This window comes from Ambystoma mexicanum, chromosome 7p (assembly GCF_040938575.1).
Source record: "Ambystoma mexicanum isolate Mex_15411 chromosome 7p, UKY_AmexF1_1, whole genome shotgun sequence".
Taxonomy (NCBI): domain Eukaryota; kingdom Metazoa; phylum Chordata; class Amphibia; order Caudata; family Ambystomatidae; genus Ambystoma; species Ambystoma mexicanum.
The window spans coordinates 573,131,875-573,158,726 of record NC_090939.1 but is presented as its reverse complement, the minus strand read 5'-3'; the positions used below and the strand labels follow the sequence as shown (position 1 = coordinate 573,158,726).

Below are 26,852 nucleotides of genomic sequence, written 5' to 3'. Positions count from 1 at the left end.
CCATGGAAGGACTCACCCCAGATCATTAAGACAGTATGAGTGCGCATTATCAGTTCTCACGGAAGCAGCCTCTTGTCCCTCCATTGTTGCAATTACTCAGTATCACTGGGAGGAATGCGCCCTGCAAGTCAGTGAGACAACACCAGGCTCCTCACAGTGCCCATTCATCATAGCCAAGCTGCCAGCAGACCTCTAAACCCCAGCCAGCCTACCCAGAACCATGGCCCACACCACTGAACTGATCCCCACACCCCTGCATTCTAAGAATGTGAATGACCCCAGTCGTAAACCAACTGGCCGTAGAAGATCTAAGCATGTGTAAGAGGTACAGGGAGGGATACATTATAGATCAAAATGAGGTTGTTGCCTTGGGTGCGAGAGGAGCGGTATCTACAAAGCACAGAATGTGTGGGTCAGTATGACTTCCTATCTGTCCCCTGGCACCAGCCCCCGAGCCTCCCAGGTGCATGCCACAGTGATGTCGTAGTAGGCTTAATGTATCATAGCAGTTTTTGATAATGTAACTTATGAGAGACCTGACCTTCCCTCTGTGGGGAGATGAGCCCAGCTGACCCACGTGGGGACTGACAGATGGAGGAGAAGCAAACCAATTGAAGCCTGGCATCCCCTATGGAGCAGATCCATTTATATGGACTCGTCAATAAATGATGCCAGTTTTTACTGTTTACAAGTGGTTTTTCCCCCCAGAACGTTCTCGATCAGCAGAGTCCTTTGCTGATACCTTTGGTATTCTGTACAATTAAACCTTGTATCCTTGCAAGCTATCTCTTGTCTTCTTTCCCCAGAGGTTTGTATACATTCTGGCGTTTCACTACCCACCTTCGTCAATCCCTGTCCCTCCTTCAAATCAGATTACCATCACCAGCTCTGCTGCAAGAAATAGTCAAACTGGTCCACGATCAGGCAGTGGAGAGGGTTCCTCAGAAGGAGGATGGTCTCTAATACTACTCCCGAATCTTTGCAATTCGCAAGAAATACCAGGCTGGCCTGAGAATAGTCCTAGACCTGTCCTAACTAAACTTGTTCCTCCCAATATAAAAGTTCAAGATGGTAACTCCAGCTCACATAGCCGAGGCTCTCTGTTTGGGCGATTCGATGTAGTTCCTGGATCAGAAGGACACATACTTGCATGTCCCCATTTGGATGCCGCAGGGGCAGATGTTACCTTTTACAGTGATTGGTAAACCCTTCCAATACAAGATGCTCCCATTTGGGCTAAATGCAGTGCCTCGTTTTTTCACATAAGAAAAGCGGTTGCTGATGTGCTCACGATTGGATGGACACCCTGTGCATCCCTACCTGGATGACTGGTTCATCCGAGTCAGCTAGCCGGAGAAGGTAACTGTCTTGTTGTAGACTGATTCAGTAACTAGGCAATAAAGGATTCTCCATCTCAAGAAATCCGAATTAACCCCTACTCAGAGCTTGGTGTTTCTGGGGATAAGGTGGGACACGATGTCCAGCAACATGTTTCACTCTTGGGGCAGGTTCAATGATATTGTGGCAGCAATGAATCACTTCATCAGCAGACAGGCAACATCAGGTTGGTGGTACCAGCATCTTCTGGGACTGCTAGCCAGTCCCACTGGCCAGATTAAAAATGATAGCAATTCAAATGCAGTTAGCAATGTCGTGGGTTCGGGAGTCTGGGAGTCATTCAGACAAGGTCTCCATTCCCCTCTCTATAGTAAAAGTCCTATTATGGTAGAAGCAGGAGTGCAAAGTGATGAAAGGAGCCCCCTTCCGTTAAGTTCAGCATGCAGCAGTTGTCCCTAACGACTCTTGCGTGGAGGGCTGGGGTGCAACCCTGCACAGCTACTCCATTCACAGAATATGGAATTTCAGACAGAGGAAGTTTCATATATATTATCTGGAACGTTTAGCTGTCTCTCTAGCCCTAAAAGCGTTTCAATGCCTTTTAACCAACAGGGTGGTCCTAATCAGAATGGACAGCTCCAAAGCAATGTATTACTGAACAAGCAAGGGGGAGCTAGGGCCCCTCCCCTCTGCAAACTATCAGTGGATGCATGGAGCTGGGCAGTGCACAGCAACATTCACTGGCAGGCTGTGCACCTGCCAGGCGAACAGAACATGGACACACTCAGCAGACAGGGTTTCACTTCCCGCGAGTGGGAGTTCAGTCCTCAGCAGTCTGTTCCAATCCTGGGCCATCCACAGATAGACCTATTTGCGGCGCAAGAGATCTCCATATGCCGCCTATACGCCTCAACATCAGGAGAGAGTACAAAGTTGCTGGGAAATACATTCCACATTACCTGGAGCAGGATGAAATGTTGCAAGTTTCCCCCGACTCCGTTTAGACAGAAAGTCCTTTGTACAATTTTGAGTCCCTGAATTTGCAATGATATTAGTAGTCCTTTATTGGCCAAGCAGAGTTTGGTTCTCGGATCGCCTCCAGATAGCTTGACAAGAACCAAGGCAGCTATTAGCGGACAAGTCTCCCTTAATAACACAATTAAACAGTGCAATATTACATCCAGCTCCAGAAAAGTAGGCCCTCCGCCTGGTTCCTGAGGAGCTAACCTTGGGTCACTTAGCATAGTTTGCACATAATTAAGCACACATGGAAACAATTGACTAGGACACAATACAAAAGCAAGATTTTGCTTCTGGGCTAAGGAAAATATTTACCCATTAAATTGTTCATTAGACAATGTGCTTTCTTTTTCCTCAGACATAGCTTGTGCAGGTAGCAACATGCAGAACTTACTTAGTGGCCATAATAGCGTACAGAAAGTCTGACCAGCTGCTTCTGTCAATTCAATAGTAAAAGGACATCTACACAGGGTCTTGCTAGAATGTCATCTCGTCATCGTCCGGTTTGGGATCTCTGTGGTACTAGCAGCTCTAGCGCACAAACCATTTCATCCAATGGCATCGATCGACATTGTTTGTCACCTGGAAAACAACCTTGTTAGTAGGCCTGACGTTGGCTCTGAGTCAGTGAGATCCAGGAGCTAGCGGCGAAAGAACCTTTCACCATTTTTCATAAAGATAAGGTGGTTCTTCGAACCCACCCAAGTTTCTTACCCGCTGTGGTCTCTGTTTTCCATTTAAACCAGGAAATCGTACTTCCAACCTTTTTTCCTAACCTCTTCTCTGATGAGGATAGGGACTTGCATTGCCTAGATGTGCGCATTGCCTAGATGAGCTTTGAAATTAGGATTTTAATTGTGAAAATTAGATTTTTGCAGTTACCATTATATTAGAATGGAAGGAAATGGGATATTGAGCAGCCTTTAGCCTGTGACTGCGATAATGATTTTACAGAAACTACAATGCACTCTCTATTTCTTTGTACTTGGTATGTTTTACCAAGACACAAATGACTACTTCCCCTTTTACGGATTTAAAATTTTAAGCAATATCGGCCAGATTTTTTCTCTGACACATGATCCTATGGCTTGTCTGTTGGTTGTAAGATATATTGTCAGTGTATGACACCGAGAGAGAGAGGCCTGCTCCATGATGCAATGCGATTGGCACTCACAACCGTACTTAAATCCCGCCCCACACTGGAACATTAGCTGCGAGGGCGAGACACCATATTTGCTGTTGCAGCACCCCACAAAAGTGGGCATCAGAGATTTGTCAGAGGACGAGGTTTTGGTGCAGAAAGTACTGAATCTGCAGCTACATTTGGTGTATAACCACAGATTTGAAAGTGGTGGCATTGTTTTACCTATAAAACAATTTTGGATGACTGCTGTGAATACTGTGGACCTGACGACAACAGCTGACGCGCCCGATACGTCCGTTGGTCCGGAATTCGCGGAACACCACGCCCCTTTCTTGACCTTGACGCCGGCTTGTAGTCTGCGTCGACCAGAGACACTGTTTGCACGATCGTTTACAGGCAACTACAAGGTCGAGCCTTTATTGAATGCAACTCTGACCACAAGCATCTTTTAACAAACGTACCGTTTCCTCTGCAATACAGCTGCTACTAAGTGGACTCTCCTCGTTAGCCATAAAATTAGTAATGGCCAACGCGAATCCCGAGACGCACTGTATCTTGGATATAGCACCATTCGCCAATGAGCATCATGGTCAACTTTTTATAAATAACAACCATTTCAGCATTAAACATAGATCCCTTTCTGCTCATTGGGATCAAAAGTTAACTTCTCCTTGGCCAATTTTTGCTAAGCAGACCGCAATTCTCTTACTCTATCTAACATATAGTGGGTTTTGTTGTCAAATAAGTGCGACTATCAAGAAGTACTCAACACCACCAAAGTTGTTCTATCGCCCTATTGTCCCGTGTCCTGAATACAGCTACACCTGCATCAACAGACAATTGTTTTGTACATTGCCTGATTTTTTAGGATGCTTTTAGCCGAAACATATGTCGACTCTCACAAATAGAAACCTAAGACATCTGAGAGGTTTTTTCCTCTTGATAGAGCTTATTCAATTAAACAGGGCTCTACCTCTAAATACTTATTGTTGCACTTTTCATGAAAATAATATATCAATTGCTATAGTTAAGTTTACATGTATTGCGAACAATGTTTTTTCCATCTGCCTAAATTGATTTCTTAAATCGGTTTTATTATAAAGATAAATAAAATTAGTTTTGTTATTATCTAGTGGTTGGTTTTTCTAAGGTGCTTTTGTTGCATGTTTTCCCATTTGTACCTTCCTGTTTTTGATTAACTGAGTGTCATGATTACACTCATATATATTTGTATTAAGTGTTGCAGCGGCTTTGCCTTCTAATAACAGGCACATCACTTACCTGAGTGTGGCTGGAAGAGATAGGGTTATCACCTCCTTTGTTCGCTCTCCTCATAGGTCCTTCCTGATCCCTGAGGGTGGTACTCCCATAAATCGGATCTCTCCTAATTCTTTAAATTAGACTGCTGTGAATACTGACATGAAGTCAACGGGAGGACGGTAGCTGTGCCTGTAATACAGGTACGGCTGTCGCCGGTATTCTTTTTTTTTTACGCTGCCTAGGAATGGGCAATAACCAGGTCATTATGGCATTGCTGGACCCGGTATTTGCCCATTCCTGGGCGCCAGAATATATTCTTCCCCGTTCCCATTTGAGCCGCATAGGGCTCAATGGTAATGGGGAATCCGGATGCACCGGCACCGTGCCGCTCTGCCCGCCAGGTCAGAGTTTGCCGGTCCGGGAACTACGGTACCAGCAAGCTTACCAGTACCGTAGTTCCCGGACCGGCAAACTTATAATGAGGCCCAATCACACTACTGTAGTATCTGTGAATACCTAGTGTAAGAAAGAGTAATCTTATCGATCTTAAGGTCCAATCGACTGAGGGAGTGCCGACCAGCTTTTATTTTCCTTCTCTTTGCTAATGCACCAATTGTTTTAAGTCATTGAAATGTTTGAAGAAGCCATTTCAATTTAAACAATGTGAAAATATATATGAAGACATATTGATAATTGGACGGAATGGTACAGCTCTCTAAACCATGCAAATGTATTGCCAAAACTTTGTTAAAAAGGGAAATACACGTAGTCCCTTCTCTCTTTCCATAACACCTAGTCGTGCTTCGGGGACGCACCAGGAACACTACTGCTCCCGATGCAGGTGAGGGAGAATGCAGCTGCAGGTAAGTAGGGTGGGGGTGGTAACTCAACATGTGGAAAAGGGGAGTCAGGGGATGGGTACACGGGAGCATAGGGCAGTCACTCTTTAGCTGGCGGGGGCTTATTGTGGCTTCCAGCTCCGAGGAGGCTCGGAACGGGGGCTTTACCATTTGGTAACACCCCTGTTCTGAGCCGCCTCATTGGCTTGTAGGCCGAAAACCATGCCGCCGCCGGGTACTAATAGTTCATACGGTTTGTAAGCTCTTGACCCATTTTACTGTTAATGTAAATTCTTGTTGGTTCTAATGAAAACTGTGCAGGCCTATGCTAATGTAGATTATTCACACAGAGTTTTTCTGGTAAGCTTATAACAATATTGTGACTGACAGAAAATTGGTCAGGTACCTGAGAGCACTTGCTTTAGTGCACAGATCCCCCTAAATTGTGTGTTGGTGATACACACTTTTTTCTGTAGCACAACCTGCCATAGCACCAGACTCTAAACTGCCTCTAGGTTAGAGGCATGGCTCTAGCAAGTGGGATATGATCACACCATGTAATCAAATTCTATTTTAAATGCTCCAAGGAGTTATATTTGGCTAGACTGTTTGTGTCATGCAGGTGCCCTTACCCTGGCAAACAAACCATCAAAGCCTCTTTTGCTCACTCAGTTGTAGTGTTAAGTACCCTGCAATGATCTCAAGCAACACTACTGTAGTTGGGCAACATAAGCATGTCATCAGAGCTAAGTGAACTTCAGCAACATTTCAAATGCTTATTGGTCATCTGTAGAGTAGATACAACAGCTTTACCCATTCATTTGTCCAGCACTGCTCAATTGATTTCAATCCTAAGGATAATATCCAATTTGGCCAAGATATCCTCAAGAATAAATTGGGCTGCAATCCCTTTTATGGGTTTTCTTTGTAATCTAACTTCTCCAGCATGGGGTCTGGCATGGATTCACATGCTCATAGAATATTCACCGTCGTCAGGCTGGGAATCCTTGGTAAAAGAAAACAGTTTCTCTTTCACTTACAAACTGTATTTCTCCTTAAATCCAATCACTGTTCTTTTGTCATACCGCTCCCATCCAATGACAGTCCTCCCCCTAAGCCCCTCCCCTGGCAGCCGCCTTCAGATTTTACTGCACACTTCAGCGTTGGTTGTACTCGAGGATGTTCTGTGAACTTCTACGTTTTTTCGTGTTTCCGACAGAAAACGGTTCTATTTTTGTTCTTAAAGAGCCTGTGTGCTCTCTGCTTCATCTGCCAACAGCGAGGATCCATTGTCAGTGAATTTCAGCGCCCCTCAAGGGCAAAGATCGTCAAAGTTTCCAGAAGGCCATTGGGCCTATTTCGTGCCTTCTGACCATGACGGAGGAGAAGGAAGGAAGATCCCTCTGAAAGTCCTGTGCCAAGTGCGGGCTATGGAATGTGTTTGTCGAAGACGAGAACCTGCAATGCCTCTACTGCCTGCATCCAGACTACAAGGAAGGAGAGTGCGAGATATGTCTTGGTTTCTCCAAAAAGACAACGAAGGATCGGCACAGTCGACTGGTGGTGTGGCTGAACGCCATGGCCTCTGCCCCGTGCTCCGAGCAGTGTCATGCCTCACCTAGAAACGGCCGGTCCAAGGAGCAGTCTTCTAAGTCCTTTGAGGGTGCCTCATCCGTGGGGGCTCAAGACCAAGGCCAAGAACTGCAAGTCCGGTCCACCTGGGTCGCCGCGGAAGCGGGTCCTGCGGTGACACGGCTCTATCGACACCACCCCGACTCCGTTGCCAGCCGGCACTCGAGCTCCTCCTCGAAAAAGAAATCGTCCAACCTGGCTAAGCCGCGGACGGAGGAGGAAAAGGCTGAACAGCCCAGGACATGGAGTCCTTAAACTTACACACGGTCCACGAGGACGTGCAAGAGGACGACAGCGACAATGGCGCGGGCCCAAGTGTTCCGATCACACCAGCTCAGCCGAGGGATGTGTCTCAGGACATCTTGTCGACCCTCCACATCTTTGTGTCGGAGATCCAGAAGAAGAAGCCACAGGGCCTGGTTCCGATGGTCCCCCAGACTCCCAATCGGCCGCCAGCGAAGAAGAGGAAGCATCATCCGACACCCCCATTTCAGCCTCCACATCAAGCTCCCTCACCCCAGCAGACCCAGACACGGGCACAGGGACGGGTAGGGGCACGACAAACGAAATTGTCGCAGCGGACAGCGCAGTCTCCACAGCCTAGGGCGTCCCCACCGGATGAGGTGAGGTCGTTCCATTCCATGATCGCCAGAGCCTCCGAGCTATTCCAGCTTGTGCCCGAAGAAACCAGGAAGGCGGGTTTCTTGTACCAGAGGCGTGAGGCCAGGAGGAATACAATCATGGCGGTGCCCCTTCTGTACGAAGTTGGGAGGAGGGCCTGGCCCACTTGAAGAACCCTTGCACAGCTCAGGCCAAACGGGATAGGTTGGAAAAGAAGTGCTTGGTGCCGGAATCTGCACCCAAGTGCCTAAGGTCGCAACAGTCGCCGGATTCGGTGGTTTCAGCAGCCGCGAGGAAACGGTCTGCTAACGCGTCCTCATCGTCTTCAGTCCCTCCGGACAGCGATGGAAAGAAGATGGTCGCCATGGGAAGGAAGGTGGTTTACACCACAACGTCCACCATCAAGGAGGCCAATGCGCTGGCAATCCTAGCCAGCTGTGACAGGGAGTTGTGGTACAAGCTGTGTCCGATTTTGGAGTTCCTCCCCGACGACAAGAGGATGGATGCAATCGCTCTCTTCCAGGAAGGGGAGGTAGCGTCGGATCACGCCATCACAGTGGCGCTGGACATAGCCGACACAGGGTTCCAGCAGACTGGGAAGAGTGTCTGCCTTTGTCGCCAAGGCTGGATGAAGGCAACGAATTTCCGACAGAGGTACAGGCGAAGGTCCTGGACATAACTTTCAACTGAGATAAGCTTTTTGGGAATGTCATCGAGTCCCACCAGGCCATCAAGGCGGATACGGAGACGACCCGTTCATTGAGCAACCTCCAGCAGCACCACTCTTCTTTTTCGCTCCTCCAGAGGAAAGTCAAGCAGGTCTTCAAAAGGTTTCTCCGCATCGTACCGTCAGCCTTCCAGAAAGACCCAGGAAGCCTACAGAAGCCGTTCCCAGGCCTAAGGTGGCGGCGGACAGAGTCGCCATTGCCCGCAGGGAAGGACACCAGCGCCGAAGTAGGCCTGAACTGACCAGGATGTTGGCCCCCACCCGTGCACCCTGTTGGGAGGGAGGGAGGCTGGCTGACGAGGTTCGTCATCAAGTGGAAAAAGATCACCGCTGACGGATGGGTGCTTGACAGTTGCCCAAGGACATACCCTATAGTTTCAACGCAGGCGTCCGCAGATCCCTCCGGTGGCCCGTCGGGAGCAGCACATCCCTCTGCTCTTGGTGGAGTTATGGACCATGCTGCGCAAAGGGGTGATAGAGCTAGTTCCCCAGCGACTCCGGTGCCCCAGAGTCTTTTCCAGATATTCTTTAGCCAGAAATAAGACCTGGGGCTGGAGGCCCATTCTATACCTGCGTCGTCCTAACAAATATTTCAAGTCCCAAAAATTCAGGATGGGCACATTGCAACACGTGCACGGCCAACTGGAAAAAAGGAGACTTCTTGACGTTGCTGGACCTGGAGGACGCATACTTCCACGTCCCCATTCACAGGAAACACCGAAGGTTTCTGCGATTTTGTGGTGCAGGGACAGCACTACCAGATCAAAGGCCCTACCTTTCGGCTTGAAGTCGGCCCCCAGAGTGCTCACGAAGTGCCTGGCACCGGCTTGTGAGGCAGAATTATATGCAGTGCCCTTTGCGAACACCACACACAATTAAGACTAGAAGTGACAGTACAATTTCACCTTTGGTACAAGCTTGTACTACACAGTTATAGTGGTAGCAGTAGCGGAGCAGCCAGACTTATCTCAAGAGTAAGTGAGCAGTATCAAATAGTTACACAAAGGACAGCAATTACTGTGATTCAGGCAAACATGGACTCAAGGTTTTCAAGTAAAAGAATATACATTTATTTCACTCTTCAGTTGTATAACATTACACTATTATAAGCAGTCTAAAAATCACACTTTTAATACACCACAACACTTCCCTTAAATTCCAGACAAGTTAAGCTCGCAAAATGGCACTCCAGCAATTTAAAAGGGTGGGAAAAACAAAGTTATTAGAAATTAGGTCAAACCAACAGGTAAGTACTCAGGGCAATTGAACAAGAGGAACTACAGAGATGGAATCGGGTAGAAAAGGCTTAGGGCCAAAGCCAATGGGTCAAAAGTCTTTTACTCAAGATCACACAGTTGAGGTTGGTTTGCGGTAATGTTTGTGGCACGGTTTCCGGACGAGGTTGGTTGGTAGAAAAGTTAGTTCAAAGAGAAGAGAAGGACAAGCCCTCGGATTGGAGAAAGATTTCAAACACTTTCACCGCGGTTGAACGAAACGGACAACCGGATTTGCACTGTACCTTGAAACGGAAAGGAAGCTGTAGCTGAGGCGGACGTTCCTGGTAGTTCCTGCAGGCTCACGGTTCCTGAAGCGACTGTCAGACTGATCAGAAGTAGGAAGACCGGACGGTCCTGCACTACCCAGGGAAGAAACCAGTAGCAGAGCAAAGCAACGAATAAAAGGTGCGCTCCTTAAAACCCAAATTCGACCAGAGGAGGGGTCCTGGCTTGTAGTTTGGGTGAACTGATTGGTCCCACCAGCTCAAGGGAAGAAGTTTCCTGGAGGATCTTCTCTGTCGTCGGATTCTGAAGATTCAAACCTGCAGCATGGCTTCACTGGGCGGTTCAATCGTTGTAGGGGTCCTCTTCTGCCAGTTCCTCGTTGGTTCTTTCGTTCCAGTGGCAACTCTACCTTTCCAGTCCCAGAGACGTGCTTTTTATGCAGTTTTCACCCATTTATGCAGCCTGGCTCTCATTCACACAGCAGGGTGGCTGTGCTGGCAAGGACAGTCCCCTCAGCCAGTAAAACAGGAGTGCGACTTGGGTTACCAAGGGAACCCATGGCAGTGGTCCGAAGAACCCTCCCTCACAGCCTGCCTACCTAGACTTTCAGGCGCCTTAAGGAGGGCTTCTGTGCAGAAGCCCGCGAAAAGACAGCGAACAAAGGAGTCATCCCTGGTTTTGCGCGCAGAGAAAAACACGAGAAAGACTTTAACAAGAAGAAATGGCGAATAAACCCAGCCAGAGCCAAAATAAAATGTATTTGGTCAAGCGGGTTTATGTTCGAGGCTAATATAATAACCCAAAACAATACCATGTTTACATAAGATAATCGTGGTAGGAAAGTTAGGGTAGATACCACTGCCACCAGCCAAGTCTTAATGTAAAGGGAACGGAACAATGCTCCAAGAGGCACAGACAAAAAGGGATAAGAATTAACCCTTTCCAATACTCCATGGAAGATGGGGTGTACTGGGTCTGTGGTTTAAAGTGACTAGGGTAACCCTTTTCTGGGGGACGGTAGTCATCCCCAGAAAATGGAGTCGGTGGGAAGTCTCAAAGGCAACCCTGTGTCACTGCACTGAAGGTGCTGTGTAACGCACATAATAAATATGAGGCCATGGAGTAGGTGAGGCTCCAGTGCTCAAGATCACACAAAAAGTGAAAACACACACAGCAAAACACATTAAGAGTGGGGAAAAGGCTCACACTCTTACCAGGTTAAAAAAATAAATCCCAGAAATCCAGCAAAGCTGCTGAGGCACTCATTAGGTAACGGAAATCAGTCGTTAATGAGAATTCTCCCTAACACGGCTCATCTGCATCTACGGGGTATACACGTATACCCGTACCTAGATGACTAGCTCATCTGGGTCCCCTCGCGAGAGTTGGCCGTCGGACACACGTAGCCGCTGCTGATGGATTTGGGATTCTCCTTCAACTATCCAGATTCCTGCTTGATACCATAGCAGAGCACACTGTTCCTAGGAGCCACACTCAATAAGGTATCCTGCCTGGCATCACCCTCTGAGGAGAGGGTAGCTGCCATTCAATGGAAGGTGCAGCGACTGTTGTCGATGAAGACCGCCACAGTGCAAACCATCAAGTCGTTGCTCGGCATGATGTCTTGCATCTACCTCATCCGGCTCTGCAGGTTGCAGAGGCATCCTCTTCAGGAGTTCCTGGACGCTCGCTGGATATAGGTGTCTGGAAGCTTCGCGTACAAGATCCCGCTCAATGACTTCTGTTGGGCTATAAGGTGGGGGGGTACGCTCAATCATTGCCTGGGGTTTCAAAGCCCCCATAGCAGGAGACGGTCACCACAGACGCCTCCCTGGAAGGCTGGCGAGCCCACAACGAGCGTCTGCACGCCAGAGGCCTGTGGCTGCCGGAGGAGAAGAATCTCCATATCAACATCCTGGAGCGACAGGCAGTCTTCCGGGCCCTCAAGTCATTCCTTCCGTATCTGTAGGGCAAGGTGGTGAAGATCTTCATGGACAGCACCACCACAATGTTCTACATTAGGAAACAGGGGGGCACTCAGTCCCCGGCGCTCTTCAAGGAAGCACAGGACTTGCGGCGCCGGGCCGTCGGACAAGAGATGTTCCTCGTTCCTCCACCTAGCGGGAGTCAAGAACACCATTGCACACTCCCTCAGCAGGGAATTGTACTCCTGCCACGAGTGGGAACTTCGGCTGGACCATGTGGACCACATCTTCGTCAAGTGGAGCAGGCCCCAGATCGACCTGTTTGCGACGGCGGCGAACTCCAATTGCCAGATGTTTGCCATCAGATTCCACCAACGGAGGAGCCTGGGGGACGCGTTCTCCTTCCTGTGGGAAGGCCTGTTTCTGTATGCAGTTCCTTGGTTTCCTCTCCTGCTACGAGTCATCAACGCACTCAGACAGTGCCAATGCAGGATGATACTCATTGCCCTGGCGTGGTCGAGGCAGATTTGGTACCCGGAGCTTGCCAGCTTGTCCGCGTCGCCTCCGGTCAAGCTGCCAGTGGTTCCGGATCTTCTCACCAGAGAAGGAGGCGCAATCCTTCACCCCGACACAGGATCGCTGAACCTGAGGGCTTAGCTCCTGCAGCCCTAGAGTTTGGAGTATGAATTGCCTGCGGACTGTAGGGAGGTCCTCACCAAGGCCAGGGCGTCGTCGACTTTGAAGTGCTACGGTCACAAGTGGAAGCGTTTAGCTATGTGTTGCCGGTCTCCAAAGATTACCACTCTGAGGGTCATGGCACTGCAGATTCTTCCATACTTGCTATCCTTGGCCAAGGCCGGACTGGCACACACCTCAAAGTATATCTGGCGGCTATCTCCCGCTACATCATGTTTCCAGGAAGATCTTCACTTTGGTCTCACCGGCTCGTCAAGGAGTTTGTCAAAAAACTGCTTTGATCTTTCCCGCTGGTGAGGCTCCTGCCCCGGCGTGGGAACTCAACGTGGTGCTGACGAGGCTCATGGGGGGGGGGGGCCCTTCGAGCCTATGCATCACTCCGCCCTCTCAAGTTCCTCTCTTGGAAGACGGCTTTCCTATGGCCAATACCTCTGCCAGGAAGGTAGGTGAGATCCAGGACCTATGCTGCAAACAGCCATCCTTGACTTTCCACGAATCAAGGGTGGTGCTGCGGACTCATCCCTCTTTTATGCTTAATCGGAATTCCACCTCAACGAGCCTTTGGCGTTACCTGCTGAAAGGGCCCTGCACTCGCTGGACATTTCTCGTGCCTTGAAGTTCTACATGACACGCACAAAGAGTTTTCGGAAGACTTCTCAACTGTTCATGAACTTCATTCCTGTGAACCATGGTAAGGCCTTGTCCAACGCTTCCACTTCCATCTATTCAGATACTTTAAGCACGTAAAGTGGCAGTATGACCAAGAAGAGCCGCAGAGGGGACGGAGGGAGGGTTTGCATGTGAATCCATGAAAGGGGACAATACTTCTGAATAATTTACCATATTGACTCTGGTACTGAGTCAATAGTTCTGTTTATTTTATTATCCCCTTCCCTTCACCCAGCTAATCCGAAGTACCTGCCAGCAGTAAACCCTAGACATTGTAGAAAAGTACTGCCTGGTGAATCGGAGGACAGCGCTTCAGATTGATTTTCAATTTATCTACCCTGAATTATCTCTGAGATAAGGAATATGTGGCTAAAGAGAATGAGATTCAATACAGTGAGTAACTTGTACTTTGCTTTCAGCCTGTTCAGAAAATGTGATAAATAGATCATGACTCGCCCTACTATGAATGCGATCCGAAGCCCCTTCAGACACTCTGTATAAAGCCCAACTAAATAATTAATTTTTCTAGTTTGAACTTGATATCTAATTGTTAAAAATAAGTCATGCTTGTTAAATTATGCTTTTTCTTTCTTTTCCTCAGGGTAAATTAGTTCATCAAAGCTTAAATATAATGAGTTCCTTTTCACAGAAGGTTAAAATACAGCAGATACGCTCCATATCAGAAGACCTGAGGTTTTATTACAAGCGTTTAAAAAGTAATCGAGAAGACTTGGAGCCTGGAAAGAAATCAAAGGTAGGAGAATGATCCTCTTTCTGCCTGGCTTTGTCAAACACAATGTTGCCTCTCTTGAACTATTTGTTTCATGTAGCTTGCAATGTGTAACTATATGTTATTAGTAGTTCCTTTTATGTGATTGTTTGTGCTTTAACTTACTTTGCAGATTGCGAATATATACTTTGATGCTGCTTTACAATGTGGAGATCATTGTTATGTGGGCCTTCCTTTCTTATTCAAATGTAAGTAGCATACACTGTTAACAATATTTGTTTTAATGAATTCTCTTGTGAGAAACAGTAGGAATACTACAATAATAGTATATTTTATTTATGGACTTGACTTCTCTACCTAGCTGAACCCAAAGTGCAGCACATTCTGGCCATGCAAGAAGACATATGGGATTCAGATTGGGAGTTGCATGAAAATCTGTTCAGGAAGTGGACGGAAGTTAAAGAAAGCTCTAGCCATATGTAAGTATATTCCTACATGCAATTCGCAAACATTGTTCAGTATTGAGATTTAGAATTGTATTGCAGCAGTGTTGCATTAGTGTATGCCTTATTATTTGCACCATTTGGAGGGGAGGTGGGGTTGAAAGCCTGTAGCCGAGTGTGCATAGGGGCAATCTGCAAGTGGTGTAGACCTGGTGATTTCATCTTTCTTCAAACTTTAGGAGATTAAACAAAAACATGACGGTTTAGAAGATTTGAGAAAAAATCCCCTTTGAGTTTTAGCATTTTATAACTTACTGAACGACTATGACACAACGTGCATAATAAATTCACATGTCTGTTCTTTACTTTTATATAAAAAGGTATACATATTTCCATGTAAAACCATGAATGTGCAATTGTTTTACTTTTCTCCTACACTTCTTACTTGCTTGCTTTCAATAGCAACTTGAAAATACTATAATCCATTATAAAGTCACTCTGAAATAGAATGGCTATTTGCATTCTGAATCTTGTGTATTGTTTTGTCACAAGGTGTAGGTCCTAACTAAGCATATTGATCACATAGATAAAAACGTGCTTATCTCAACCCATTAATTCTCCGTCATGTTCAGATACCTCGTACCCAACTGACAAAAATGTCTCTTTCGGGGTCCTGCCAACAACCAGCCACTGACCCACCAACACAATGAAGGGTCAGACTTTGCATACTATTGAAATATGTTGGTAACCAAGCACATTGATGCCAAATTACTAATATGTTAATTATATATTCATTTTACTCTATTGACAGCGCACCTTGAAAGTATGGGCTGTCAGTAACCTTAATACTGGCCGGGGGTGGCGGGGCTGAGGTGTGAAGCCCATTCAGAGAGTTTCTGATGTGTAGCTCTTTTTGAACGTGCTAGTGCTACTTGTAAACTAGCTGCACAATGTTATAACAAAGAATGCATTCCAAAGGCTGTCAAGCCCCAAAGTTAATAGTCAAGCAATCAGTGCCTGGGGCATGCTTGAACCTAGCACGAGGACCATCTTAAATGAGAGAAGTGACCCACAAACCTCCAGGTACATCACTACAGCCGTGTACTACCAAGAATCTGCACAACACAGTGCCTTGTAGAGTCCTCCTGTAACTTCATCCTTTTATAAAGTTGCTATTACTGCATTAAAAATCTAGGAAAGACGCTTCACGGAGTGGGGCTTGTACGCAGAACAATTAGGGAACTCTGTGGAGTTCGAACGGTTTTCATATTACTGATACAAGAACATACACACAAAATAAAGCTTGAAGCGACTGCTCCACAAATCACCAAAAGTACATTTATGGTCTTCTACCCTTATGAAATGTTTTAAGCATGCTCATAAAGTACAGTTGGAATGCGTTGTTTCCTCCAAAAGATTAATCATCTTAGATATAATTGGCAGTGTCAGCTGGTTCTCTGAAACCTTTCTTCAGCAGTTGCGTAGTGCAACTCCAATGTCTAGTTCCCTCGATGTTTCTGTACTTCAGTTCAGGAAGTGACGCAGGACAGCCCAGATATACAGTGTACTGCACCCCATAACCTAAGTTTATTTTTCCTGTGCCCTCCACACACTGTCCGGAATGTCTGTTTCTGTTTATCTGAGACACATTTTCTAAAATTCCCCACGGTGCCCAGTACCCAAAAGGCCTGTGGGTTTAAGCGGTGTGCTGATTGTGATTTTTAGTTGTTGGTTCTTGTTACTCACACCATTTGCCTTAATCGCTTGGCAATGGACCAGTGATAATTGGGATTGCAGGTTGTGCCAAGCGATGAGATTGAAGGTGCTGAGTGGCACTGCAGCCAAATTGGCCCTGGGTCAGCCCTCATCCAAGTCCCTACGGGGTACCTGTTAGGCAGAATCCTGGGCAGCGCCCTTAGGAACCACAGAACAAGATTAAGACTACAGGTGGTAGTACAATGTCACCTTTGGTACAAGCCTGTACTACACAGTTAGAGTGGTAGCAGTAGCGGAGCAGCCACACTTATCTCAAGAGCAAATGAGCAGTAGTAGAGATTACGCAAAGGACTGCAATTACTGTGACTCAAGCAAACACTGACTCAAGGTTTCTGGTTAAAAAAATATAAGTTCAATTATTTTTAAACCATCTGTTCCTAAAACACTTTACTTCTATTAAATTAAAATCACACTTCAAATATACTACACACAACCAATTCCCGTTGTGCAGTTCAATTCAAGGTAAGTACATTGGATTTGACGACCGGTGTTGGGAAACAGACGTTACCGTGGATTAATACGCGATCACTTTTTGACAGTAATGACCGTTCGGTCTTACGAAAAAAGGCGTACCCGCGAGAAGAAATGTTACTGAAGTCAAACACACTTAGCACATGAATTAACACAAGAAAATGGGGGATAAAAATCCTTGGCAATACTTTTGTCAAGGCAGATAGAATCAGAGGATACTAGATACAAGTCAATAGGCCTGCGCCAGTGTCAAATGGGACAGGGGTCCTGTTGCTGAGGATCACAAGGTTAGAACAGTTAACGATTCGAGATTGCCAGGAGTACTTAGATATTGTCGAAAAGGAGGCAAAAGTTATAAGAGGGAAGGACAAGCCTTTGGTGAGGAGAAAAGGGTTCACCCCAATTCCTCTAAGTCGGACACAGTACCTTATTCATTTGAAGAAAAGCTGATGCCATGGCAGTTGTTCCTGGTAGTTCCTGCAGACTCACAGTTCCTGGAGCTTCAGTCATGGGGACAAGGACGTCGTCTGGAGCGATCTGCACTACCCAGGGATGAGGCCAGCAGCAGCAAAGCAACGGTAAATAAAAGGTGCGCTCCTTTAAAACAGGAGAGGCTCTTCAGATGGCTATCCGGCCCACTACAGCTGTGTGCAGCGATTTCGACCAAGAAGAGGATCCTCTGGCTGTAGAAGGGGAGCTGGTTGATCCCACCAGGCTCAAGGGAAGAAGAGTCCGGACTGGATCTTCTCTTGTCGTTGAAGGGTAGTAGCTCAGGACTGCAGCAGGGCTTCACCGGGACTCAGGAGTTGCAGCAGCCGTCTTCTTCTCCGCTTCTCTTCGGTTCCTTGCAGTTCCAGTGGTGACTCTGACTTCTAGCCCAAGAGTCCTGCCTTTTATGCCAAACTCCCCCATTCACACAGCCTGGCTGTCAATCACTCAGCAGGGGGGTTGTCACGCCCGGACAACCACCTCAGCCAATCAATACAAAGTGCGACTTGGGTCTCCAAGGAGACCCTGTGCAGGGGATGACTAAACCCCTCCCTCTCATTCAGCCCACCTAGACACCCAGACGCCAAAGGATGGCTTCTGGACAGAAGCCCGCCAAAGGTCGGCAAACAAAGAAAGCAAACCTGGTTTGCAGCGCAAAGTAAAACACAAGAAGGACTTTAACAAAAAGAAATGGCGATAAATCCCAACCGGAGCCAAAAGAAAAAGTATTTGGTCAAGCGGGTTTAAGTTCGAGGCTAATACAATAGCCTAAAACAGTACCACGTTTATATACTATAATCGCGGTAGAAAAGATAGGGTAGGTACCACTGCCACCAGCCAAGTCTTAGTGTTAAGGTAGCGAAACAAAGCTCCAAGAGGCCCAGTCAAAAAGGAGTAGGATTTAACCCTTTCCAATATACTCCATGTAAAATGGGGTGTACTGGGTCTGCAGTTTAAATGACTACATAAAGTAAATGGCAACTTTACCTGTTTCTGGGGGACAGTAGTCAGCGGGAAGTCTTGGAGACAACCCTGTGTCACTGCACTGAAGGTGCTGTGTAACGCACACAAAAAGTTGGGCTCATGGAGTGGTGTGGCTCCAGAGCCCAAGATCGCACAAACAGTTGTAATACACTTGGCAAAACACATATAAGAGTGGGGAAAAAGGTTCACACTCTTACCAGGTGGAAAAAATAAACCCCAGAAATCCAGCAAAGCTGCTGAGAGACTCACTAGGTAAGGGAAATTAGCCATAAATGAGAATTCTACCTAACAGTACCCCGTCCAAGTGGTAACTCTTCAGAGACCAGGACTTCCAAAGTCACAGAGCCGAGTACTGATAAGGGTCCCTCCTCAGACATGGAGTTGAGAAAAAAGCACAGAAAATATAGTCATCTCCCTCAAGGAGTGAATTTCACCATTTTTCCTTCTCTTCATCTCGTAAAAAGAAGAGACATTGCAACAAATGGGACAACTCCACTGCCCCTACACTAAAGAGAGCACATGTAGAATTCCCCACTATTTTCTCTTTGGCAGAACAGTGGGAGCTTTCAAAACTATGTTGGACCTATTTTCAAGGGTGGTGGCGCCTTGGGACCCACTCCTCCCTCAAATGAAAGCTGGGCTACCATCAAGGGCTGCAGCTGTATGCTATAGATCTTGAGTCTGGCCCCAGCTTCAAGCACAGTGACTCCTCAAGTTCCTTTGCTGATGGGCAAATATGGAGCCTCATGCTTTGAGGTTTTACTATCGGTGATTGAAGATCCGCTTTGGCCTCCACTCTCATTGCTTCGAGGGTATATTATCGATTTCTGATGACCTGGGGATTTTATTCTCTACAAAATGCAGCCATTATGGTGGCAATGGGAGGGATAACGTAGCAGAGGACATGAAAGATGCCAGATCTCAAAATAATGCAAGCCATGCCATATAGTCATCCTAATGTATCTTTTCAGTGGACAATGGCTAAGGTGGTTCAATCCCTGGGATGGGAAGCACCAGTGAGGTAGGTCATGCAGTATGACCATAGCAACATTATGGGCCAAAGTTTTCCCAAGTATACTCCTGCCCTTTGATACTGCTTTAAATGACCTGGTGCTACAGCTTTGTCAGTGAACCTGCACCACTCCTTCAGTCAAAGAATATAGAACTTGTCTGCAAGTACAGGCAGGTGATGGATCTGTTTTTTTTAAAGCACCCCACATCTTTGTTTGGTGGTCCAGGCGGTGACGAAGGCCTCTGCATTTCCAAAGCGACCAATACTTATTGCTCCCTAGCAAAATACTTGCATGCATTGGGGGCGTGGGCTCTGTAGCTACAGCACATTTGCCAAAGGGTTTGATTCATGATGGTTTCAACAATCTAATATCGGGTAGGAAAGAAGGGAGCGTGTCAAGCTCTGCAAGCTGGGCTTGATGCCACAGGCTGTGTGGCTTGCTCCAGTTTGGTCACATAGGGGCGTTCATGGCTAGGAACTTCAGGTTTTGCTCCGGAGAGCCAAGCCAAGCTGTTTGACATGCCTTTAAATGAAATGAGTCTCTCTGAGGCCAAGGCAGATGAGTAGGCAGAGAAACTTAGTTTCCAAGGGTACCGCAAAATAATTGTGCGGGCCGTGCAGAGTACCGCAGGCCACTAGTATGTCTACCTCGACCCCATTCTGGAAAATACAGGTTTTAAGTTATTGTATGGCATTGACTCCAAAAGGAAGAGTTCAGATGGGTGCGGCACAATATGCGCAGTGTTAGGGTACATAGCCTGGGATGAGGCAGAGGGTCAAAAAGAATCAGTTACCACTGGCACTGTTCCCTCCTCTGCAGCAACTGCAAAAGGTATTTTGGGAATTCTCACTCTTCTCCAGTGGGAGGACATGTAGCCCAATACTTAAAGGATGGTTTTCCACTACTTAGGAAAAGTGGATGCCCCAATAGGTGTCCCAGGGCCTTTGCCTTCCCTTCCTTCCCAGACTCCAGACTGCCCTCCGCCTGCAGGAAGTCAGTTCTGTGCTGGTGAATGCAGAAATTGAGCTGATTTACAGAGGGTGCGGAGGGGAATGGTACCCCCACTGTTTCCTGGTGCTGAGCGAGGATGAAGGTCTGCTCCCCATCCTGGAACTGAGTTTCTTGAACAAGGTCCTAAGGAAGGACAAACTCAAGCTTCAGAGATTCTCCTGGCCTCAGAGTCAAATCAGTGATTGGTGTTACTGGACCTTCGGAGCACTTAAATCTACCCATCCATCCAAAGTATAGGAGACTTGTGAACATGTTTCCTTCAAAGCAGTTCATCATTCCCGCTTCAGATCTCAACCTGGTTGTGACATTTTTAACAAGGTCACCTTTCTAACCTATGTATTCTTGACCCATTAAGCTGCTGTTTTATAAATTAATCTTAAGCAGTAATCACATTGGCTAAAAGTGTGAGCAAGCTCCAGGCCTTTTCGTGTAGGCCTTCATATCTAATATTCTCAAGGAAAAGGTAACGCTTAAAGCAGACATTTCTATTTACCAAAGGTTATTTCTGAATTTCATCTTTCTCAAAAGAATCAGTTATGTCTTCTACCCACCTCCACATCCATCAAGAGTAGGAAAGGTTTCCTCCATCATATCCCAAAAGGGCTTCGTTTTTATATGGCTAGGACAAAGGATTTAAACAAGGTGACACTCTGTTGCCTACGGAGGTGAAAAGCGCAACGCTGTTTTGAAGCAAGCACTTTCTAGATGGATTGTTCTGTATTTCACAATGCTATTAGTTTAAGTAGAGAAGTGCTGGAAGAGCCTCGTGCCCATTCCACCCTGGGCCTCATTGACACTTATGCTCTACAGTGAGGGGATGTGGCGCTTGATAAGTCAGGTGGAAACATCTGCCACATTTCCTACCTAAATTAATGTTTAGATTCCCTATCTGTTCAAGATGTTCATTTTGGCAGGGCAATCCTTCAAATAATTTTGTTGTGATAGTCCGAGACTTCTCATCACATTTTGGCATGTCTGATTATATTGTCATTTACAGCGCAGGCATTTACCTTTGTAGATTTAGCCCACAGGGCCATTGCCTTGCCATAAATGACGGTTCGGGCACATATGTAGGGAAAGTACTGGGGAATGCGCAGGCCACGAGTGGGTGGAGCAGGAAGGGGGCAGACAGTGGTGGAGAGGAAATCCAGAAGGATCAGTAGGTGGCCCGGCGCTCAGTGCTGAATCAGGTAAGTAAGTGAGGGAAGGGCAGGGAGGAAGAGAGACCTGAGTGAAGAAGCAGACCGCCCTTCTAAATAGGGTTGTGAAGAGGCAGTTGTGGAGTGAAAGGGGGGGGGGGAAATCACCCTTTCAAGGTACAGACAGGGGCAGAGGCACAGCGCAGCAAATCGAAGTGTGATGAAGACCTGCATGGTTAATTGCAGCACACTGAAGACCTGGAACCCCCTTCGCTGTACTCCTCCCTCCATTTCAGTTGATACTGCTGTGAGATAATATTTATGATGAATCTGTAAAAGGTTGCAATCGATTTAAAATAACACATTACTTCTGGTGATGTTCTTCCTGATGCATTGTCCTCGCACAGATTGCACATTGCCCTCCCAGCCTACCCCACAGTTGGAGAGATTGATGTCCCCCTTAACAGTTCCCTCATGCTGCTGAGCAATTGGGAGAAAAAAGGGGAAATAGGAGATCCTGGGGCATGGCGTACTTTGTGTATGTGCGGCCCAGCTAGACTTTGGGGGCAGAGGAGCAGGAGCATTGTGCGACCTAGATGCTGCAGTTGCTCTATGTGGTCTGCTGGAGAAACGTTTCTGAGAACCAGCTGATGGTGCCAAATATTTTACTTGGGTCTTAAAAGAGGTACCATATATAACCTACTATGTCCAAAAGAGGCAAATACAAGACGTTTAGCCACTTAATTTTGCAGATACTGAAATGTGTTGAAAACAATACTCGCGTGTGACAAAGTAGAGAACTCGAAGTATTAATTTGCATTGTTTATCTAGACAGCAGAACATGTCAGGTAAGATGGTAGTCTGTTGTAAAAAAATAAAAAAGAAAAGGCAGAGAGTAGAAAACAAGATGAAACAGAAAGCAATATGCACAATTCTGGGGCATCACGTTACCAGGGCCTTTAAGCAGAGTCAAAGCATAGGGTTCCATCAAGCAACTATGCTAACCAAGTGAAGGAATGCAAGAGCAGAGAAGGGCAGAAGCCAAGAAAAGCGAGAGTGATGGGCGAGGATAGAGAAGCTTGGCAGTAAAACCATCCGCCTTTCAGGATAGACAATTCTTTATTTGAATACAATTAAGGGTAAATTAAACTTGGGTGGATGGGCATACATCTAGAGCTTTTATAATACTGAGAGTAAAGGCTGGAATAGGAACAATCCGGATTTGAGGGTAAAATGGAGCATGCAAAAAAGTGTTTGGGCAGATACAGATGGAGTGCAGGTTGTTAAGCAGAAACCTGTGCAGTTCCCTCTGGGACCACTGCAAAAGATTTAAGCCTACAGGTGTTGGCAGTAAACCCACTTGGTAGCAGTCTGTACCACACAGATTCACTGTGGTAGCTGTGGCTGAGCAGTCAGACTTCCCTCAAGAAGAGTTAGGCAGTATATAGAGGATACAGGATAGGCACAGAGGCACATTAGTACAAGCAAACACTGACCAGAGCTAGGTGTAAAAGTATATACTTATTTATTTTAAAGGCACACTCATAAATTACACTAGCACAGAAAAAGGTAAGTAAGTCAAAACACAGTCACTATTACTTATATGTACATCCCTAGTCATTTGTTGGACAAGTCTAAGTTAACACCACTTATTTCCAAACAGAGGTGAGCGCTTAACGTCAGATGGCACTCCAACAAGTTATTAGAAAAGGGAGGGAAAAAGCAGAAGTAATGAAAGCAGCAAGGTAAAACACTTTTCACATAAGGTTAGAAAAGGCAGTCAATTGTGGAACAAGGAGAATTGGTTCGTGGCCCGCTTTAGGGAGAGCCAGTCGAAAATACGCCCAAGATCACACAATGTCACAAGTCTTTGCAGGTGAGTAGAAAAGGTTTTACTGAACTTAGAAAAAGTTTAGTTAGGGTGTCCCAGGCTTACCCAGGTTCGAGAGCCGAGGGCTAAATCTACCCCGTACAATCGGTGGCAAGGGAAGCCGGGCGGAACACAGTACCTTTAAAAGTGGAAAGGATCCTCCAGCGGTGGTAGTTGTTCCTGGTAGTGGGTGCAAGTCGCGGCGTCGTCCAGAGGAAGAGGTGATCTCGACGTGGAGGAAAGCTGAAGGTCGTTGCACTACCAGGGATGAGACCAGCCGTGGAGATTTCCGGTCACAAAGGATTTTACCCCTCTTTCGCGGTTGAGGTAAAAAGTGGTATCCCGGTTGCCGGGGTGCTTGGCACAGGCAAGGCGGCCACGAGATGCTTCGGGACGGCGAAAAGAAGGCAGCAACTGGTTGTCCCCACCAGTTAAGGGAAGGAGACTCTCCGGCGGGAGATCTCCTCTGTCGTCGGAAAAAGTGGTGAGACGGTTCCGCAGGGCTCCACCGGTGGTGTCGTCTTGGCAGGCCGGCTCGGCTTCTCCCTCTTCGGCTTCTTAGGTCCTGTGGCGACTTCTGAAGAACCAGTCCCAAAAACCCTGCTTTTATGCAGCAAACCCCCATTCATACAGCCTAGCTGTCACTCAAACATGCTAAGTGGTGAGCGGGGTGGCTCACCACTTGGGCCAATCACACCAGAGTGCGACATGAGTTGGCAAGGCAACTCAGTCCAGGGTGCCTAAACCCCCTCCCACACCCCCTGTGGTACCCAGACAGAATGGCACCACTGTGAAGGGCTTCTGTGCAGAAGCCCGCCAAAAGTGGAACAAAGGCTCGACTCGGGTTCAGGGTTACTGAAGTGAACCTAGACGCCATTTTGGCGGCGAGTTCTGGCAAAAAATCCCAACCGGTGAATTTATATTAAATAAATAAACCAGCGGTATCATTAACATTGCACCAAAAAGTGGTGCATTAAAAACAATGGGAAATCCCATTGGGAAATATTCCGGTGGAATATTTCCGTGGTATCCACTGCCACCAGCCAGAACTCGGCGAGGGGGGACGGGACAGTACCCCCTCGACAACAGACCCAGGGGCAATCTAATTGCCCCTACCAGTACTTCCACAGTAAGATGGTTTGTACTGGTTAAGTTCCTAAGTTAAGACTAGTAATGTCAATGGTGACTTTACAGACCCAGGGAGACAGTAGTCAGTCCCAGGGTGTGGAGTCTATGTTTGGGGGTCTCTATGACACCCCTGTGTTACTGCACTGAGGGTGCTGTGTAACACACATTCACAAACCAATGATAGCCTATGGGGAAAAAAATACCCCCTAGCCCATAAGCACATAGCAAGTCACAGAAACACTCTCAAGTCATGTCCAAGAGTGAGGGTAAAAGAGTCTCACTCTTGGCAGGAGAAAAAATAAACCCCAAAAATCCAGCAAAGCTGCTGGGGGACTCACTAGGTTAGGAAATTCAGCCTAAACGGAGAATTCTCCCTAACACAGGTGAGCTGGTAGCATTCAAGGAATGGTAGATGTGGTATATGGGCAAATGCAAAATGGAGTATACTTCGGGAGACATTCTGCAGAGAGCTATTGGGAGGCACATCGAAAGCATTTAAATGATGGACCACATGGCCAGTTTCAAGTATAGTTTTGTGAGAGATGCTAGCATTGAAGCTAATTACACTCTGTGGTAGTGGGGCAGGGGGATCAGGAGATGGACAATAATAAAGCTTAATCCAAGAGCTCTAACATCTAGTTGAAGAAGAAATGAATGGGAAATTGCTATATCAAAGTAGAGGTGATAGTTATAGCCCTGATGGTGGACTGTGTGTGGCATATGTAAAGTGTCCTCATCGGGCTCTGGGAGGTATGATGTGTTTAACAATCAAGTCAGTGTTTTCCTAGAATGACCAGGGGAAAACATGGCAGTAGGGAGTAGGTGATTAAAGATACATGCCATGAGAAGAAGCAGAAGAAGCAGAGGAAAACTATGCAAAAGATGATGCTGGACCTGTTGAAAACATTACTTTGTTGAAAAGGTGGTAAATAGGTTTTCAGCAAGAGTATTTCTTTTTTAATGATTTGTTATTAGATATTTTTTGAATAAATAATATACATATATTATGTTTACATGCCGCGTAGTGTTTCTACCTACAGCTGATTTCCCATTTGGGGCTCTCGGGCTCCCCGTGGGGAAAGCAGATTCAGGCAGAAACAGCACGGTTGTTTTCCGCAATGCCACGTTGTTTCTGCCTGAATCTGCTTTCCCATTTGGGGTTCCCGGGAGCCCGAGAACCCCAAATGGGAAAGCAGATTCAGGCAGAAACAACGCGGTTGTGTTGGAAAACGCTGCGGTTTTTCTTTCCAAGTTTCTCAGGCTCCTCCGAGCCGGAGGAGCCTGAGAAACTTGGAAAGAAAAACCGCAGCGTTTTCTAACACAATAACGTTGTATTTATGTTTGCGGTCGCTTCAAAAGCGACCGCAAACATAAATACGTTTTTAAAGCTGCGGTTTTATTTCTAAGTTTTCCGGGCTCCTCCAGCCCGGAAAACTTAAAAAAAAAACGCAGCTAGTGCTTATTTAAAAAAATAAAATAAATAGCAGTTACCGAGATTCAGCTGCAGCTTTCCTGCTCTGGTCCCCGTCCTCCGCCTACAGCACTAATGAAGGGAAAGCCACCCAGCGGTAGCTTTTGTTTACTACAGCTGGCTGGCTTTTCCTTCATTAGTGCCGCAAAAGCAAAAGCCAGCACAGGAGGGCCTCCATTTCACAAAATGGATGCACCCATGTGCTTGCTTTTGCAAATTTTGAGCTTGAATAGCTCAAAATTTTACATAGGAAGTTTTAAAAAAGAGAATGCTAGTATTTCTTTTTTATGTTGCCCATCTATTTTTTAAATAAAAATGTTTACTAGACTATCCCTTTAACCTGTCCTGGTAATATTATTGCCAGTTTTTCTGTAACAAGTATCGTCTACTCAAGTAAAAGCGCCCAGATACCTCCGGGTTCGGGGCGCTATATAAGCAAATAAACTAAACTAAATGCATTTGCATATCATTTTCCCAGTCTTTAACATCTTTGTTTTCACAAAGATCTACACAATTCTTATAGTTGTACAGTTCGTACCGTTTGGATACCTTTTGTTAAATCATTTTCTTAATAGTGAGACAGTCTTGGAGGGATTGTTTTGATTCAACCAAGCTGCAATAATAATGGTAGCAATTTTAATATGAAAATCAAAGTTGTTTACATCTAATCAGTGTGCAAAGGCTAATGTATAAAAGGGGATTAATTGTGATGATTAACACATGCAATACCTTTACAATACCATCTTTTAATTACAGTTGCATTTGTTTTAATTGGGGTAAATGTACTCTACCATATATACATATCTACAGTTAAAGGTAAAGTAGTTAAGGAGTAGAATCATTACGTGCAATCTTTAAAAATCAAAGAATTGCAAATAATTTCTAATTAGACCATATGGTCATAGTTGGGAATTCAGGAATGTGAAAAGGAGCAAAACAATTACTTCTCAATTC

General features: G+C 46.3%; 1 protein-coding gene across 1 annotated transcript in view; it reads left to right on the top strand.

Annotated features, from left to right (window-relative positions):
- TMEM131 (transmembrane protein 131) overlaps positions 1 to 26,852 on the top strand; it is a 2,512,175-nt gene that overhangs the window by 1,229,466 nt on the left and 1,255,857 nt on the right. The window contains exons 20-22 of the mRNA XM_069636582.1: positions 13,975 to 14,127; positions 14,276 to 14,351; positions 14,465 to 14,582. Coding sequence (XP_069492683.1) covers positions 13,975 to 14,127; positions 14,276 to 14,351; positions 14,465 to 14,582 — 347 coding nt within the window. The remainder of the gene's footprint in view (positions 1 to 13,974; positions 14,128 to 14,275; positions 14,352 to 14,464; positions 14,583 to 26,852) is intronic.